At 30.9% G+C, this 17,601-nt stretch overlaps 1 protein-coding gene across 1 annotated transcript in view; it reads left to right on the top strand.

The window, feature by feature from the left end:
* Positions 1-962: 962 nt before the first annotated feature.
* The window catches only part of LOC129221961 (RNA-binding protein Musashi homolog Rbp6-like), a 369,344-nt gene continuing 352,705 nt past the window's right edge, over positions 963-17,601 (top strand). Inside the window, exon 1 of the mRNA XM_054856358.1 lies at positions 963-1,243. Within this exon, the coding sequence (XP_054712333.1) occupies positions 1,131-1,243 (113 nt within the window). The 5' untranslated portion in view covers positions 963-1,130. The remainder of the gene's footprint in view (positions 1,244-17,601) is intronic.

Genomic DNA, 17,601 nt, shown 5'->3' with positions numbered 1-17,601 from the left:
CTTTTGACATTATTTACTATTTTTAAACATTTTTATAGTAAGTTGAATTATTTATGATTATATTAGATTAAAAGAAATCATTGCCTAGATTGTTTAACTGAGCATAAATATAATTTTGCGAGTAGTCGATGTTTAAATAAAATTATAAACGGCACCTAAAGAAGAAACTATTTTCCAAAGAGAGTAAATAACGAATATTGTGCGGACATTACATTTTTAGAAATTTCTATATTAAATACTATTTAAATCTTTTACATAAATATTTATATGCGGTCGTTCTAATATTTATTATCGACCTATATCAGTTCATAGAATAAAATATAAAATTAAATTTTAAAACTCTACTGCCATACAATGTTACATTATTTATTGCTGTTTCAATTATTAGGAGACGGATCAGACTGAAGGATATTTCTCTTTTCGTAGAATAATATGGAACAAACTTTGCAAAAAGAGTTGCGTTTACTACGAATAATATAAAGTTGCTTTATAGTTTCTGAAGTATTTTTATAACGAGTAAATTTCATGATGTTTCATTGTATACAGTCAACCATCAATCGATGCACGCCATTTGAAAATACACTGTAACTTGTTTTCACTGTAATGATTTGCTGCCGATCAAAGAACCACATGTACAGACTTCGAAATGGTTTTCGGCTTAGCATCACTGGAACAAAAACCAGCGTGTGTTAAATTTGGCGCATGTTAGATGCAGTATAAGTAATAAAAATATTCCTTTAAAACGAAGAGTCCTCGCTATATGTGGCATTTACGTAATACCAAGGTAGAAGATTGTCGTTCCACGCCTCCAGATGGCAGCACGATGATACGGTTTCCCCTGCCAACGATCGCGAGGGCGTGTCTCGCGCGAATGACGTCAGGCGCCTCGAAAGATGATCCCGAAAGCGCTTGCGTCAGTTGGAAGGTCCAATGGCAGCCGGGAAGGCCAGGCTCTCTATCAATCAAGCCATAGCATCGGTCCGATCGTAGAGGAATTTTGTAGCATGGACTGGGAAGTTGGAAATCCCTGGCCCTTGAACGTTTGGCCGCTGCTCCCCGGCGTTTTGTACTTTGTTCTTTTTTGAGAGTAAAGAGTAGCAGGCCCCCACAGTAACAAGCCTCTCTTTTATATGTGTGTGTGTGCCGACGCTGCTGAAGACGGATTTTTAAGATTCTCCGGAGATATGGATTCGGAAGATCAGAGCAGCGCTGCTAGTCCCACCGACGTTTCGCATGACCCGGGGTAAGTCCTGGCATTCCGATACTCTCGAGCATTGTCCTTGCGTTCCAATAACGCATCATTATTGGCATCGATGATGGAGAATTAGAACGATTGTTCAGAGTTCGATCGGTGATTGTCGCGAAACGAAATTTCGATCGTCTGTGCATCCAAGTCGCTACATTTTGAGATGAGTTCTTATTCCACTACTCTGGCAGGCTTATAGATTGGACAAATGAAGCGTTTTTTTTTTTTTGTAGCCGAATCCTCAGTTTTCTTTCTTTTTTAGGATCAAAGACAGCATAGTTAGCGTATGAAATTAAAAAGCAAGTGCTTTTGTGGGAAAAAGTGAACTTACTCTTAATTTTTTGAATTCACGCTTCATTAAATATTATAAGATTAATTTGCTGGTATTTCGTGAGTTTTATTAATATATTGAAAAGTAGTACGACTTACTAGTATGGTTTCGTTAGTGTTTCAGGAATGTGCTGTAACATATCAGAATATGTTTGAAATATATGTGCAGAATTTTTAATGGAAAACAATCGGTTTTCATTTAAGTTTCCATGAGTATTTTTATTCTAAATCACAGGGTTTGCTCATAAGCTTTTATTTGATTATTCTTATCTAAGGTATATGATTTCTTCCCACGGTTATAGCAGAATTTGTATTTTAAATTTATTAGCTAATTCAGAGTTTTTTTAATTATTTTTTTATACAGAACTTTGCAGATGTATTTGTAAAATAACAGCATTTATTATTGACACTTTAGCAGAATTTCATCGTTGTTAATTAAATAATTCGAATTTTTGTTAAAATTTTAGCAGAATTTCACTAATGTGTTAATTAAAGAATTCAATTTTTCTTAAGATTTTAGCAGATAGGGATGTGTTGTAAATTAATTTGCTTACAATGTTTTAATTATAACTTTAAGGATGTTTTTAAAATTACGTACGACGATACGTATTTCGACATTGATTAGACAGCGTTTTAACAATGTGTAGAAGCAACTGAACTATCGTAGAAGTAATTGGGGGGGGGGGGGGGGGAGGGGAGATACCAAGTAAAGAAAAAACGCTATTTGTCCATAATTCTTTTTGTAACATCTATATTAGATACTCATAAAACTATTATTCTCTTTGATTATATAGACTTTTAGGAATTTTTAATCGGCACTTTTTTTTTCTACAACTGTTTCCCATTCAAACACCTGCCTCTTATTTGACTTCAAATATTTTAAAGGGAGATGCGTTTCTTAAACAAAAATTTAATTAAATTTTGCGAAGATAGTTAAAAGGATTGAAAAACAAAAAGTATAGTTTAGTAGAGGCAGTTATTTTTTGTGCAAATCAAAAAAGTAATTAAACGCAGCTAAAATAAAGTCCTCATTTTCCGTTGATTTTGCTTATTCATTTTCATTCTCAGTGCTTCCGATATGTTTTTTTTCTTTATTAATTTTTGATAAATGTTCAAGAATGAAAAAAAAACATGTAGTCTTGATTTTATTAATCTCTTTCTGTTATTCATGGTAACTATTAAAAACGTTACAAAACCCGACTGTAGATTAAGAGGAATAGAGATTCGAATTTTTTAATATAGTGCTACCTTAAATCTTTTTGCCCAACAGATATTTGAATTAAAATGCATTTGATTTACGGTTTTAGTATCTGTATATACAACATATCCGCACTTAAGAACATGATCAGCGCAGATATCACATGTTGAAATGAGTTTTATGGGTTGTTTTACATTCAAGGCAAAAATCCTCAATGTTACTTTAAAACGTACATCACGTGTTCCTGTGGTTGGGGTTCTTATTTTATGTCTACACGACTCGAATTCAGTTCCTGCATGGCATATACTTTACCATTACGTCAGTTCCATTCGGCAATGCATGCTAATCCGAAGGATTTGACATTAAAGGTAGGGAGTTAGGGAGAAAAGCTATATTAATAATAGCATGTATAACAGCTGCATAAATAACAGTGCTTGTTACCATTTTTTTTAAAAATTTAGTTAGAAAGATTTGGAAAGAAGAAATATTTTTCGGAGTATAAAATTCCCGTTTCGCAATTCATTAGGTTTGGTATGATTAAAGATAAAATTAACTTTTTTATATAAAAAAAAAATCCATTAGCGAGTCAGTTTAGAATCGAAATCGAAATAAATAAGCATTTTTAGGTTATTTATGCAAGTTTCAGAGAAGTTGCTCATTTATTCGTTCACGTTAAACGCATTTTCAATCGAAATCGATAATGTGTTGGGAGAATTGTTATTCATTCAAATTTGATTCACTTTCGTCAAACTACTACATTTCGTGTCGCTGCAACTCTTAATATATGTATTTATTTTTCTTAGTAACTATGTACTGATATCACTCTAATTTATTTCATGACTTTGCGCCAATTAAATTTTATTATCTGAGCATATGAAAAAGTTTTTAATTTTAGTGCGTCATGTTGAACAAATAGCATTACGCATATAAAGGCATTGAAATTACATTTTGGTACACTTCAGACATTTTTTTTTCTTATAAGAATGTATCTAGAAATAGTAGGTTATAAATGAAGTACGGTGAACTAATCTAATAAGCTCTCATGACTCTCAGCATTAAAATGAAATGATATATATATATATATATATATATATATATATATATATATATATATATATATATATATATATATATATATATATATATATATATGTATATATAAAATATAAATTAGGAACACAAATAAAGTCGGATATTTTGAGCAGTAGTAGGGGTAGATAATTATATTACCGTGAGCAGGTAAACGGCAGTATCTGCAGAAATTAATTTTCGAGTTATTTGAAGAAATGTGTGCTGGATTCAATGCTAACCGTAGGTTTTTTTTTTTCGCGCCTTTTTTCAGAGGGAAGCAAATAATCAAGCGTGTACAATAAAGATAACGTACAATGGATGACAAAGATGCAAAAAAAAAAAAGTGAAAAAGTTTCACCATAAATAATGAAAATCGGAAATTATCGAATCAAAGTCTCTCATGTTTCGCATGTTTCATTCTAAAAATTCGAAAGGGAAAGTCCGTTCAAAATAATGCTACAGAAAAAAACGTTGATGATTGCCCTTTATTAGCTTTGCACATTGATGAAACATTCTGCATGTTTTGCTGTAGTGATATTACATTGATGAAAAAACATCCTTGCTCAAATTTATAACATCTATGGCATTAATAAATCGATCCAAATAATGCTAACGAAAAATAACATTAATGAATATCGCTTCTTAGCTTTGCACAGTGATGAAATATTCTGCATATTTTGCTGTAGTGATATTACATCGATGGAAAAAAACATCGATGTTCAAATTTATAAAGTAGATGGTGTCGATAAATCGACCAAATAGCATCGATGATCTGAAACACTGACCATTTCAACATATATTTGTAAATAGAAAATTCAGATGAATGCTTTTCTGGGAGAAGCGAATTCTTAATCAGTACTTGTTTTTCATAATCAAGATATTTTAACTGTCAAATCAAAGTCATTTATAATATATGTTAGTATGGCCGCCGAATAATTAAATCAGTGTTTAAATGCATTAACCGCTTTAATGTATCAAATTGTCAAAAACAGAACGAAATCCAGCTTTATTCACTTAGCCGCTCTATTGAATCACAAGCTATATGGAATCTAAGAACAAAAGTGATTAATATAAGCGGAGGCCGCTATTGGAATCATTAAAGATTCCTTAGTTTAAAATTAAATAATAAAAAGGAATAAATAACTATTGCATACATTTAAAATGTAAAACTTCAAACTATCAAAACGAATAATTTGTTAGCATTTTTTAGTTTTTCCTTTGAATAATACTCGAACAAAAAAATAAATAATTATTGATTAATGTAAACGAAACGGGTAATAACTTTCACTCTAGGTAGCACGAAAACAAAGCAGAAATTATTGGAATAAATGAGAGCAATCGTTCATTTATTTCCTACTGGATTGCAAGGAATAATTGTACACATTATGTTCAAAGTGCAAAATATGTTCAAAAATTATTTATCGGTAACGCTTTGGAGAATGTACTGCAAACAGTATGACGTATTAAATAAATACAATAACGAACTTTTGAAGCACAAAAGTTGCAAATTACTGCAGACACGTGTTTCGGTGTTACAAGGAAAACCTTTTTCAATGCAAAGATGCTTGAGCTTCTGGATGAAAAGTCAACCGAGAAAAGCATCACACTGCATATTCATCCAGAAGCTCACATTTTTTTGTATTGAAAAAGGTGTTCCTTGTAACACCGAAACACGTGTCTGCTGTAATTTGCAATTTTTGTGCTTCAAAACGTTGGTTAATGGATTCATTTAATTTTCAGAAGAAAGGTATTCATTATTTAGTATGACGTATATTTAATGCAAACTTATAATTTAGGTATTCAAATTAATGACTTATTGCGAGAAAACTACAATAACACTCTATATCCTGCATTGTATGGAAAAATAGGATGTTAGAATTTATCCAATTTACTTCTACTTCTTTTGGCGATGAACTGTGGAAAACCTTTTCCAGTGTAATGGATGTCGATAACACTAGTTAATGATTCAGCCTTCATCATAACTATATTTTTGAGAACATATTTAATGCTGTCTCTTTTCGATACTATTTTTGGTTCAATTATAAAACATCAACATCAAAACATATCGATTGCCAAACGTCGATGCTAGAAGAATGTCGGCTTTAATGCATCGATGTTTTGAAAATATCGATATCGAGGTCGTATCCCTAGTTTCTTGTCAGTATTGCGAAATCAAAATGTTTGATGTGTGAATCATGCTTAAAGCAGTATTTCAAAAATTTTAACACCTAGGTAAATCGCGTGTTTTAAATATATTAGGCAGCTGATGCCTTAGCAAACTTTTTGCACTGCCAGCTTTAAGGATCTCGAAACTGAAAAACTGGAAATCAAACTATCGATTTATCGAACATTTTTAACTTCGGAACTTTTTTGTTGCTACCTTTATGCCATTAGTACTACCATCAACTTGAAACAATGATTGATTGAACTTGAAGTCGAGCTTTTCATTTATTCTATTGATTTTTTTTTCTTGCTCTGTAAATTCAATTTTTTGCGCTCATATCTTTATTTTTTTTTAAAGATGAGAAAAATAACGGTGTACCACACACATGCAATGTAAATTATATTCCGTCTGAATAAATAGTATAAATAGTAAGGTGGACAAAACATAACTATTTCTATCAAAAACTATTACATACCTTTAGTTGTGACTTCGCCAACGGCCCTTTCAGGATAAATATTACTAACTAAACGTAAAGATATCCACATTAATGGAGGAACACATTTTTAATTTTAAAGCAAAAATCTTTAAAACCACAAAAAATCAGTGAACTAAAACCAAAAGCATAAACTGAAAAGATAAGATGCGCAAGAAGCAGAAAATTAAATTATATTTATCAAAGTTATTTAAAAAAAAATACTTAAAATTTATTTTAACAAAATAAATTGTAGAAAAACATACTATGCTGAAAATTTGCAAAACATTTTAGGCCTTTTAACATTTTAGGCTCAAAAGAATTATTGAAAACACAAGAACAATATTAATAATAGTAATAATAGTAATAATAATAATGTAACAACTGAGCGCTAACGAACGTCCTAAACCTTTTAGGCTTTTATGCTTTAGTGTACAAATTTACATTTCAGTATGTCGATAAGTATCACTATTTTTTATTCAGATAATCTAGAAAATATTAAAACTCATTTGAACAAAGGTTTCATGGCATTAAGGCTGATGCCTTATAAAATATTTTGAATGTTTGAACATAAAGATTATAAAAATGTATTCATACTTTCTGTCTGAGGTTTTATTCAACATCAGCAAATGTTGCATGAATAAAACATTTCAATGATATTAATGTTTTTTTTAAATTATTTTCTGGAGTGCATTGTTATTATGAGAAAAATGTAAAATTAATAAAATAATACTTTTAATGCATGGGGAAGGGGGAGGAAGCTTTTACTTCTTGAAATGTTTTGCACTTTCTAAAATGAAGGTTCTATGAATGAAATATTTTTAGGCACTTAACATATCTTTAATAGTTAATTTCTGCAATATCAGCAATTCATGTAAATCCAGCAATTTATATGCATTAAAGATTTTCTTGAGTTTCTCGCTTTGAATAATACGAATCGAAAATCTATTGCGCCGGAAGTTGTACACATTGTTTAGTCCCAAGAAATATCTAAAATTAAGAAAAAGAAAATATGTTACTAAGTTTTCTTAACATAAGACTACATAAAACGTATTACTTTTTATAGCTTTGCTTTTTACGTTTGAATATGGAGATTCTGAAAAATCTCCTACGAAAATATAATCTCTTTCGCATGCCTTTGGACTCTAGTAAAATTATATCATTTAAACTACCTGGTAACTAAATATTAAACCATCTAAGTTGTCTTGAGTTTGAGCTCGTTTAAAGATTCTCAAATTGAAAACAAATTGCATGGCTGAGAAATAGAGAATTGTAAAATCAATTAGCATGGCGGAGGAGTATTTAAGCTTTTGTCAACAAAGCAATTTTTGTGCAAATGAAAATTTATACCTTATTGAATTTTTTTATGCATGAATTTCGTATGCTTGGATGTCTATTTTACGTTTCGAAAACGTTTTGAAGTTAAAGCAGTAAAGATATTGCTTCACATCATATAACCAAATATTTCTTCTTATTAAACTTATTATAAACTTAAAACGCATGCCCTCTATAGGGGAACATGTGATCAATTAAAGACATTAAAAAAACCATTAAGTAGCGAAATATTCTTTTTTTTTAAACTTAAAAATTCCACGACACAAGAAAAACACTATTCAATCATGGAAACATTTCTGTGCTGAGAGATTGATAATATTTTTTGAAAAATAAAGAAGTGAAAAAAATTGTTCACATGGGCCTACCTTCCCCTATACATTTAAACCTACATAATTGCAGAATATTTTATGCTTTTTTTATATCTAAGATCATAATAACTAACTGAAAAGATTCTGCGGAAAGAATAAAATAATTTGAATTCAGGAAATGACTTAATTGAATGACGAAAGCGGAAAAATTAAGGAAATACTTTTCATTTAAACAAAAATTAAACGACTATTAGCACCCGGAAATTAGCTAATAACACCAGCATTAATTCTCATTTTTTTAATTTAAAACCAGTGAAGAGTAGTAACATCGCATTTAAATTCAGTACAATGTGTGGAATCAGTTTTATGAATTTTTCAAGAATTATCTCAAAAAACAAAATTAAGAAAAAAAAAAAGAAGCTTTGAATATATATTTTCTTAACAGTTCGCAATCAAAGATCATTTGAAAGAAGAAATATTAATTTCTTTGCTTTCGTAAATTATTTTCGTTTATTTTCACAAATTAATTTCGTTAAAGCGACAAAAAAAAAAGTAAAGTACTTTCGCTCAAAGAATAAAGAACATGCAAAACTCGTTATTGAAGTTATTGCAACACAAAGCGTTAACAATTAAATAGCAAGTAGCGAAATAGCCCCCGGGTCACGTGGACGGGTAAAAAATGTTAATCTTATTTAAGGCTGTGGAGTCTTGAATAGGAATACATTGGCAGAATAATGTAGTTATCACAATTGGAAACTAAGTATTTACTTTTTTGCGACACTCTATTGCTGTTGACAATCAAAGTATTTGACGCCATGTTTGGTCAAAGTTACATGTACTTAACACATTTGTTGGTATCACACATTATTTAATGTTTTGAAGTTACTTTTAAATGAAACAACGCCTTAAGCAAGATTTAAAGTTCCATTGTATGGAAATAATTCTCCAAATAAAAAAAAAAGAAAGCTATTAAAATGTTGAAATTATTCACCAAAAAAGTGAGATAAACCATTAAATGATATTAAATATTCCATTAAAATGTAAAATAACCTTCCAATTAAATTTAGCAATGTATCTGCTCAACATCTAACCCCTTCACCACTCTGTCGAAAGAATATTTGAACTGTATCAAAAACCTAATCAAAAATAAAATAATCAACCAAATAATTAGTCATTAACATGTTAAATAATCATCCAAAATAATACAACAAGTCATTAACTGCCATTAAAAGCCCCATTAAAAAATGAAATTTTTTGCCCAAAACCAAATTAAAGAATGTTAAAAGCTCTAATAAATGTATAGTAGTGCTCAAAAAAAAAAAAAAAAAAAAAAAAAAAAAAAAAAAAAAAAAACTTCAATGGGGTTGTTTCCTTCAGTCAAAAGTAGTACTTTTAGTCACTGAAATTGATAGAATAAGCAAGAAAAAAAAAACATGAACTCAGAAAATACACTCATTTTCCCAACAGTTATTTTTTAATTAGTTTTTTTTTTTTTAATGTTCGATTTTTCAAACAAGGTGATGACGTCACAAATGGTGCTCTTTGGCGCATCTTTGTATCGCGTGTCCACGTTATGATAATCTAGAAGCAAATTCAAATTGCGCTCTACGCTTGCTACCAATCATATTGTTGCCAATATACGTGAATAAAGATGCGAATGAAATATTTTGCTTTTGTGAATGACAACACTGAATGGCATTTCATCATTTGTGATGTCATCGGACAGAAGCGTAAATAATGAAAGCGCACCGATTAAAGTAATTTTTTAAAAGTATTAAACTTAACCAAATTATTTAAAAAATGGTCAGATGCTATGCTTTTAAACATGCTCTTTTAGAAAAAATACTTTTAAAATTTTGTAAACGACCTCATTGGAAACTAAGTATTTCCTTTGTTGCGACACTCTCTTGTCTTTGACAATCAAAGTATTTGCCTCTTCGTTTGGTCAAAGTTACATGTTCTTAACTCATTTGTCGGTTTCATACATTATTTGATGTTTTTAAATTACTTTTAAATGAAAAAACGCGATAAACAAGATTAAAAGCTCCGTCATATGCAAATAATTCTCCAAATATACAAGAAGTTCCATCCAAAACTAAACGAGCCTACTTTCCCGTACACCGATATCGACTTTCTGATCCATATTCTTAAAATTAGTTAAAATCGTAAAGTATTTCAAACGAAACTTTTTAACATTTTAACCTGATTTTCTAGAAATAAAATACAGTAGCTCCCAAAAGTGTTCGTACACCTTGAAATTTTGTAGTAAAACCAAAATAATGCAAAACTGAATTCGAATATGAAATCCAATTTTTTTTCGCACCATTCCATAGTCATTCTGAATAAAACCCAGTAGTTTTTTTTTCAAAATATTGCCAGATTTTATTTTTGAAAATTGTCAAAAAACGAAGAAACAGAGAAAAAATACACCGCAAAAGTCATTGTACATTGAAATATTTTCGAATAAATTCATAATTAACATTATCATATGTTTTTTTTTTCATTTTTGCATTGTAATGATACTATAAAGTCATTTGCCTTTTAGTTTTTGTGAATTTATTCCCTAATATTCTGCTTATTATTTTTAAATGGCAGGTATGCGTAGAAAACAACAAACACGATTCGAAATTTGATTATTTACCCTCACAGTAGCCCGTAAATTGGTTTGAAATGTCTCTAATTTGGTTAATTTATACCATTCTATAGTGAAGTGCTTGATAAAATGCTTTAAAGACAAGAACCGGATCGAAAACAAGGTAGGAAAAGGTCAACTGGCAAAGTTAACAAAGCGTGATCGGAGGTTTACAGTTAAGAAAAACATGAAAAATTCACATTTCAGAACTGAAAATGTTTTTGCAGAATTGAATGAAACATTTTACGTTTAATTTTTACCTAAAATAGTTCGCCAAGGTTTCTGATTATCAGGATTAAATGGGACCTCTTTTCCGCAGAAATTTTCTTGTTCGTGCGAAAAACAGTAAGCTTACGCTTTCCGTCGTAAAATCAATGATAAATAAGCTCAAAACGTTTTGGAACAACGTCTTACTTACAGATAAAAATAAATTCAATATTTTGGGTTAAATTGTTGTATAATTGTAAATGGAAGGAAAAAAATGAGGAATTTAATCTGGAGAACTTAGTTGGATCAGTTAATCAGGACGGTGAAGGTGTTCTTGTGTAAGGGTGCATCTCAGCATCAGGACCTGGAAATTTGGAATTTTTTGGTGAAATAATGAATTATGCTGTTCATTTAAATATTTTAAAAAACAATTTTAAAATCTTAGCCCAAAATTTGGTAATCAGAAACAACTTTGTTTTTTATCAAGATAACGATAAGAAGCACACATTCGCGCTTGATTCCTCAAAATTTGCCCTTAAGCTTAAAAATATCTCCTCAATCGCCAGATTTAAACTTAATGGAACACATTTGGTGATATCTGGTGTCTAGATTACGAAAATACACTATTGAAAAGAAAAGCGAGCTAGAAACAGTAAGACTCGTAGTGCGGCTGAACACTTACTCAGAAATAGCACAAAAAAAGAAAGAAAAAACAATGAAATCTATTCCCAGACGTTTAAACGCTGTTGTTGTTACTGCATGACATTCTACTAAATAATAACTTAGCAAAAAGTTAAATTATTCACTATATTTTTGACGTTTTTTTCAAAGTGTACGAAGACCTTTGTGAGATAAAATTACCGGCACTTTTTGGTTTTCGATTTTTTAAAAAATAAATTTTAATGTTTCATGAAAAATTTTCATGTACTTTTGTTAAAAATAGATCATTGATCATATAATAAAATACCTTTTCCGAAATATTAGTTCTAACCAATGGATAAAGACCTATTTCATTGAAAGTCGTAGGTGTATGAACACTTTTGGGAGTCACTGCATGTCTTTCTCATAGAAGAAATAGGTTGAGAAAATGAATAAATCTACTTTAAAAATAAATAAAAACAGCAAAATGTCAACTTAAAAAAAATTATTTTCGTTATCAAAAAAAAGGAAAAAAAATCGTCTGCGCATATTTTTATATAGAAACATAAAGAACTCCGAATTTATCCGCCAAACGCTGAATGCATAGTTTAAAACTTCAGCGTAAAAATAAATACAAATTACATCAAAAATAATTATTTCTAAGTAATAACCATGACGGCGTAGTCGGAGTCAATATTACTTTGGGGTAAAGGAGTCTGATTCGGGATCAAATAAAAAAAAATATTTAAAGACTCGGAGTCGGAATCGGTCATTTTCCCTTAAAGTTTGCAACTCTATTAAAGTTTGCAGAGTCGGAGTCAGACTTATTTTGGGATAAAGCAGTTGGAATTGGAGTCGAATACTTTAAATTTCCGAGTAGGATTCGGAGTCAACTGCCCTAAAATTCTCGGGAGTCGGAGTCGGTCAAGAGCTATTTCCAACAAAATTTGTTTGAAGTAAATCCGCCTTTAAGTTCGGGATCTATGTTGACTTAGTTTCTCCGTAGGCGCTAATGTTAAGGGATTTGAACTGTTCAAAATTGAATGGAAAATTGTCCAAATCGAAAAGATATTTTCTGCACATGCCCTTCTTCAAAAACTTTTTCCTACAAATTTTTTTGAAGCAGATTTGCCTCTAAGTTCGGGATTATCTCTGGGAATGAGATGTCCTTGCCGAGATCTTTCAAGCAAGAAAAAAAAAAAAAGTCGAATCGGACTGTTTACTCAAAAGTTATTGCACGGGGAGGGGGAAGACAGACATTTTCAACCACATCTCAATACCCTACTTTCTAAATTTTATTTTTTCGATATTTATTTGATTATTTTACTAATTTTTGATTTTTTGTTTTTATTTTTCGTGATATTTTAAAAATGTATTAAGCCTTCTTTTATGCTTTTTTTTTCTTGTATCTCTGACATTTACTGGGAAAGTCGGCTAGAAAGAAAGCCATTAAAAGATTAAATTATTCAACAAAAAAGTGAGGCTGGCCATTCAATAACATTAAATATTCCATTAAAATGTAAAATAATCTGCCATTTGAATTTATTGTATTAAAATTAAATGACACTAAAAGTTTCATTAAGAGATATTATAATCCGCCAAGTAAATATTATATCGATATCTTCTTTCTAATGGGGCTGCGTTATTGGCTTCACCCATTGCAGCCCCGATTTAGCATCTATTTTTTTCACCACTATCGGCAGATGCAATTTCCTTGAGACATTTGTCGATTAGATTCCCCACCTGATGGTGACACCTGGGTACTTTTCGATGCGAAACCGCAATAGAAATTTAATTTTTCTAAGAGCACTCAAAGTCAAACGAGTACTCAGGGCATCTTTTGCATGCAGCATGATCATTCGACATGAACGCAGTCGATTTTCTGCATCTTAAAAAATGCACCGACTGTTGTTGGGTTCGAACCTGAACCTTAAGAGCTCAACGTCTAACTCCTTCACCACTCTGTTTGCAGAATATTTAACTACACCAAAAGCTTTATTAAAAATAAAATAATTAAAATAATAAAAATGTTCAATTAATTCCCCAAAAGAATATAACAAACCATTAACTACCGTTAAAAGTTCCATTAAAACATGAAATTATTTGCCAAAACCAAGTTAAAGAATATTGAAAGCTCTTATAAATGTATAATAGTCCTCAAAAAAAAAAAAAAAAAAAAAAAAAAAAAAAAAAAAAAAAAAAAAACAACCATGCAAATACAAAATTAGGAGCCAACATGTCGGCGACGAAAAATGTTTTTCTGCTTTCGCCAAAATAAGGAAGTAAACAAGTCGCCAAGTGCCAATGTACCGCTATTCTGTACTTCATCTTATTTTTGCAGCTCATTGAACCCCAATACCATTTATTCGGTACATTTCGAACTGCAAGTGTTACTCGCTAGTTAGTGATTGAGCATTTTGCGATAATTTTTGTAAACCAATTCGTTTTAGCCGTTTGGTTCCCACAGCAAAATTTAAAAAAAAAATCCCATTCCTCAATTTTGGGATTTTGCCTATTATATATATATATATATATATATATATATATATATATATATATATATATATATATATATATATATATATATATATATATATATATTCCAATTTCCAATGGCAAACGGAAAATCAATAGAACATCTGAATATCAACTTCAATAGGTTGAAAACATTGCAGTCAATCCCTTTTGGATTGCGTGGTGACTCACACACCCAAAAGAAGGTCAAACATAATCTTCTTTGTAGTCTGACGACTACCACAGAAACGAAATGATTTTCTCCATTTTTAAATCTCGAATAAAAAAATCTGTGGAACTTCGGAATATCATCCTCAATGAATTTAAAGAAATAAATATCCTTGATTGTTTATCCTTCCTTAATCTAAAAGAAAATACTATTATTCTACTACTTACACTATTATTATTTTACACAAGAAATACAAATTATTACCCAAGATGCTCACCTTTGCCGGATTGGTTAAACCGTTTTTTCATCATTGAATTTCTCCAACTTGGTTTTATTTAGCTACAAAGGGTAGTGTATTGCAGAAACATACGCAGTGACCCTAAGTTTAATCTAACTTAAAAATGAAGCTACTTGTCTATTTAATTATTTCTCCCCCTAAAAGCTCCCAATTGAGAGATAACTTTGTAGCAATGTTAATTGCAGTTAACTTTTTCAATTAAAGCGGATTGCTAAAATTTTTGTTTGAAAACTTGTCATTGTGTTACTATTTTCTTCTCTTCATTGGATTTTTGTCTAACTTTTCGTCACTTAAAAAACAATGTTTATAATTAATCTTATATATTTTAAAAATGAGCGTATGTACCTATATATCTATGTCCAAGTTACTTCTCCCGAACGACAGTGAACTGATCATCGAACCAGGTATCGATAGATTCAAAAAGTACCCGTCTTTATGTTTGGCTATTGAACGTTATCCTCCGATAACAATTAGCGAAAAGATCAATTAAAAACTGTTAATTATGGCACTTAGACTTCGACATAAAATCCCTATTTTTCGAAGGCTTTCCTCCATTCAAACTAGTATTCAGTGCTTCAACCGAACTTTCCGTAACAATGCTTTTATTAAAATGTGTAGCAGTGAAGAAAATCATTGAAAAGAAAGATCTGTTGCCATTTTTGTTTCTTGAATATGAACAAATAAAATTCGGTTTTTGTTTTAAGGCTTTTTCTGTTACCGGAGAATCTAAACTGTTTACTTTTTTGGGGTTTTTTTTTCGTAATCTGCAGCAATTTTTTTTTCCAGCCTGATTGTTGAACACGCTTCACTTGACATAACTTTCATTTTCGAGGTGAACCGTGTAAAGTCGGGCAACGCAGCTAGTAAGTCTATACAACAAGTGTATGTTGAATCAGAAAGTCCATAGTAATTAAAAAAAAAAGTTCTTATTACATCTGTGGTATCATTCTCTTAGGATTTTTGAGTTTTTCAACACCACTTCAAGGCGAAATCACCCAAAACAGGGATTACGTTACCTATAAGCATTCAATAATATCCGACCATCTACTTGAATAACCACTCATTCTTATTCAGTACATCCATTGAGTCTCTCCCTTAGGAAACGCTTTTGGTTAAAACATAAGCTGGTCTTCATATAAGTGGATTACAGATCTTTCGCTGATCCTAACTCATTCATAATCCTTATTCCGTATACGTAATTGATAAATTCTTCGCGGGCAGTCTATGTGATGTTGTTTATCCTGTGCAGTAATCTTTCCTGTATTCTTCATCTTTCTTTCACCGGCTTTTAAGATGATTATGTGGCATTGTTAGGCTTAGAAGCCTGGATATGATACTATTGCAGTGGGTATTTTCGACAGCAGTTGATGACGGTGGATTTGCCAAGAAATTGCTTTGCCGTTAAAGAAGTGCATTTATTTTTTATGGTACTCTTTTTTTTTCCTTGGAAATATATAAATGGAAAAATTTATTGTCTGTATACTAGCTGCGTTGCCCGGCTTTGCCCGGTCTACCTTGAAAAAAACCATTGCGTCCAGTGAAGTATCTTCAATAACCAGGATTAAATGAAATAAAAAAAAAAAATATCATGCAAAATTTCCTTGCCAAACAATGACGACAGATACTAAAATACTTTTAAGAAATTAAAATAAAATGAGAAAGATGGATTTAAAAGGCATATCCATGGAAACACAAAATAAAATAAGTTTAAGATTAAAAATGAGAAAGATGGAAATAAAGAATGGATTAAAAAAGCGTTACCGTGGAAACGCAAAAAAAAAAAAAAAAGTTTCAAACTTGAATAGAGAACAGATTTTTGAACTTCATTTAGTTCGTTTGTAACTTTTTTCTAATGGAGATAGAGGGTTAAACTTTCGACCTTAGGTCGAGTTAGATCTCGAGTAAAAAAAGTAGCTCTTTCCAATGCTGTCAAAAAGAAAACTGTGGGACGATTCCTTCACTTTTTATTGATGGATTTAATGAAGAAAATAGTGCCTAAATTTCAGCTAAACCTAAAAAAATTCGAGCTAAAAAAAGCAAATAACTCCCGCCGTAAGTAAGTTAGAGCATTGAAAAAAATTGCGTAGAACGCGGGAAATTCTACTCTTTCCAACGATATGTAATATTAATATGTGCAAGTAATTTTTCACTCCCATATTCGAGAATTTACGTGAAAATCGGGCCTAAATTGGAATAAAAAGAGAACTATTCATCGAATTGTTTTCGAACTGGTCTGCAAACCTTCTCAGGACTTAAAGGAACAAATTGTGAAAATTTCAGCAAAATCGGCCGGGTAGTTCTCGAGTTTTACGAGTTCAAACACACAGACACTTTTTGGAGACTTCATTTTATACTATGTAGAGATTTGTTTAGTTGTAATAAGAAATTGCATATAGATTTTGAGTACTTTTTGATGATGCGTCAGTCACTTGACTTGCAAAATTGCTTACATTCTACACATTTGGAGACAACCAGTACCAATGGTAGGTGAACCTCTCCTCTGTCTTGAGGCAACAGATAGTACTAGTAACCCAGGTAGGTGCTGTTATACACCATGATTTAGGAAATCTTTTTCAATGAAAGCCTAAATAGAACCGCAACCTTAAACGCATTTTACTCGAACCTTGAAAATGTCCACATACATCCCTTTGCTTCTCACTGCCTCAATTGATGTCTTCAATTTACATATTTCATGCATCAAGGTAAACATGATGCACTCATTTTCTTAATTATTCACTCATTAAACTTTTTATGTCTGCTTAATATGAAAAATGAATCGACTGCCACTGTTTGCTTCTCACTGCCTCAATTGATGTCTTCAATTTACATATTTCATGCATCAAGATAAACAAGATGCACTAATTTTCTTAATCATTCACTCGTTAAACTTTTTATGTCTGCTTAATATGAAAAATGAATAGACTGCCAATGTTACAAACGAAGACATAAAATTGCAGATCTGTTTTAGAAGTAGAAAGAAGGAAATATGTGGCTGCAATATTCCTTTTCTGTACTTGA

This window comes from Uloborus diversus, chromosome 5, assembly GCF_026930045.1.
Source record: "Uloborus diversus isolate 005 chromosome 5, Udiv.v.3.1, whole genome shotgun sequence".
Taxonomy (NCBI): Eukaryota; Metazoa; Arthropoda; class Arachnida; order Araneae; family Uloboridae; genus Uloborus; species Uloborus diversus.
The sequence above is the reverse complement of the archived record's forward strand: the minus strand, read 5'-3'. Positions and strand labels throughout refer to the sequence as shown.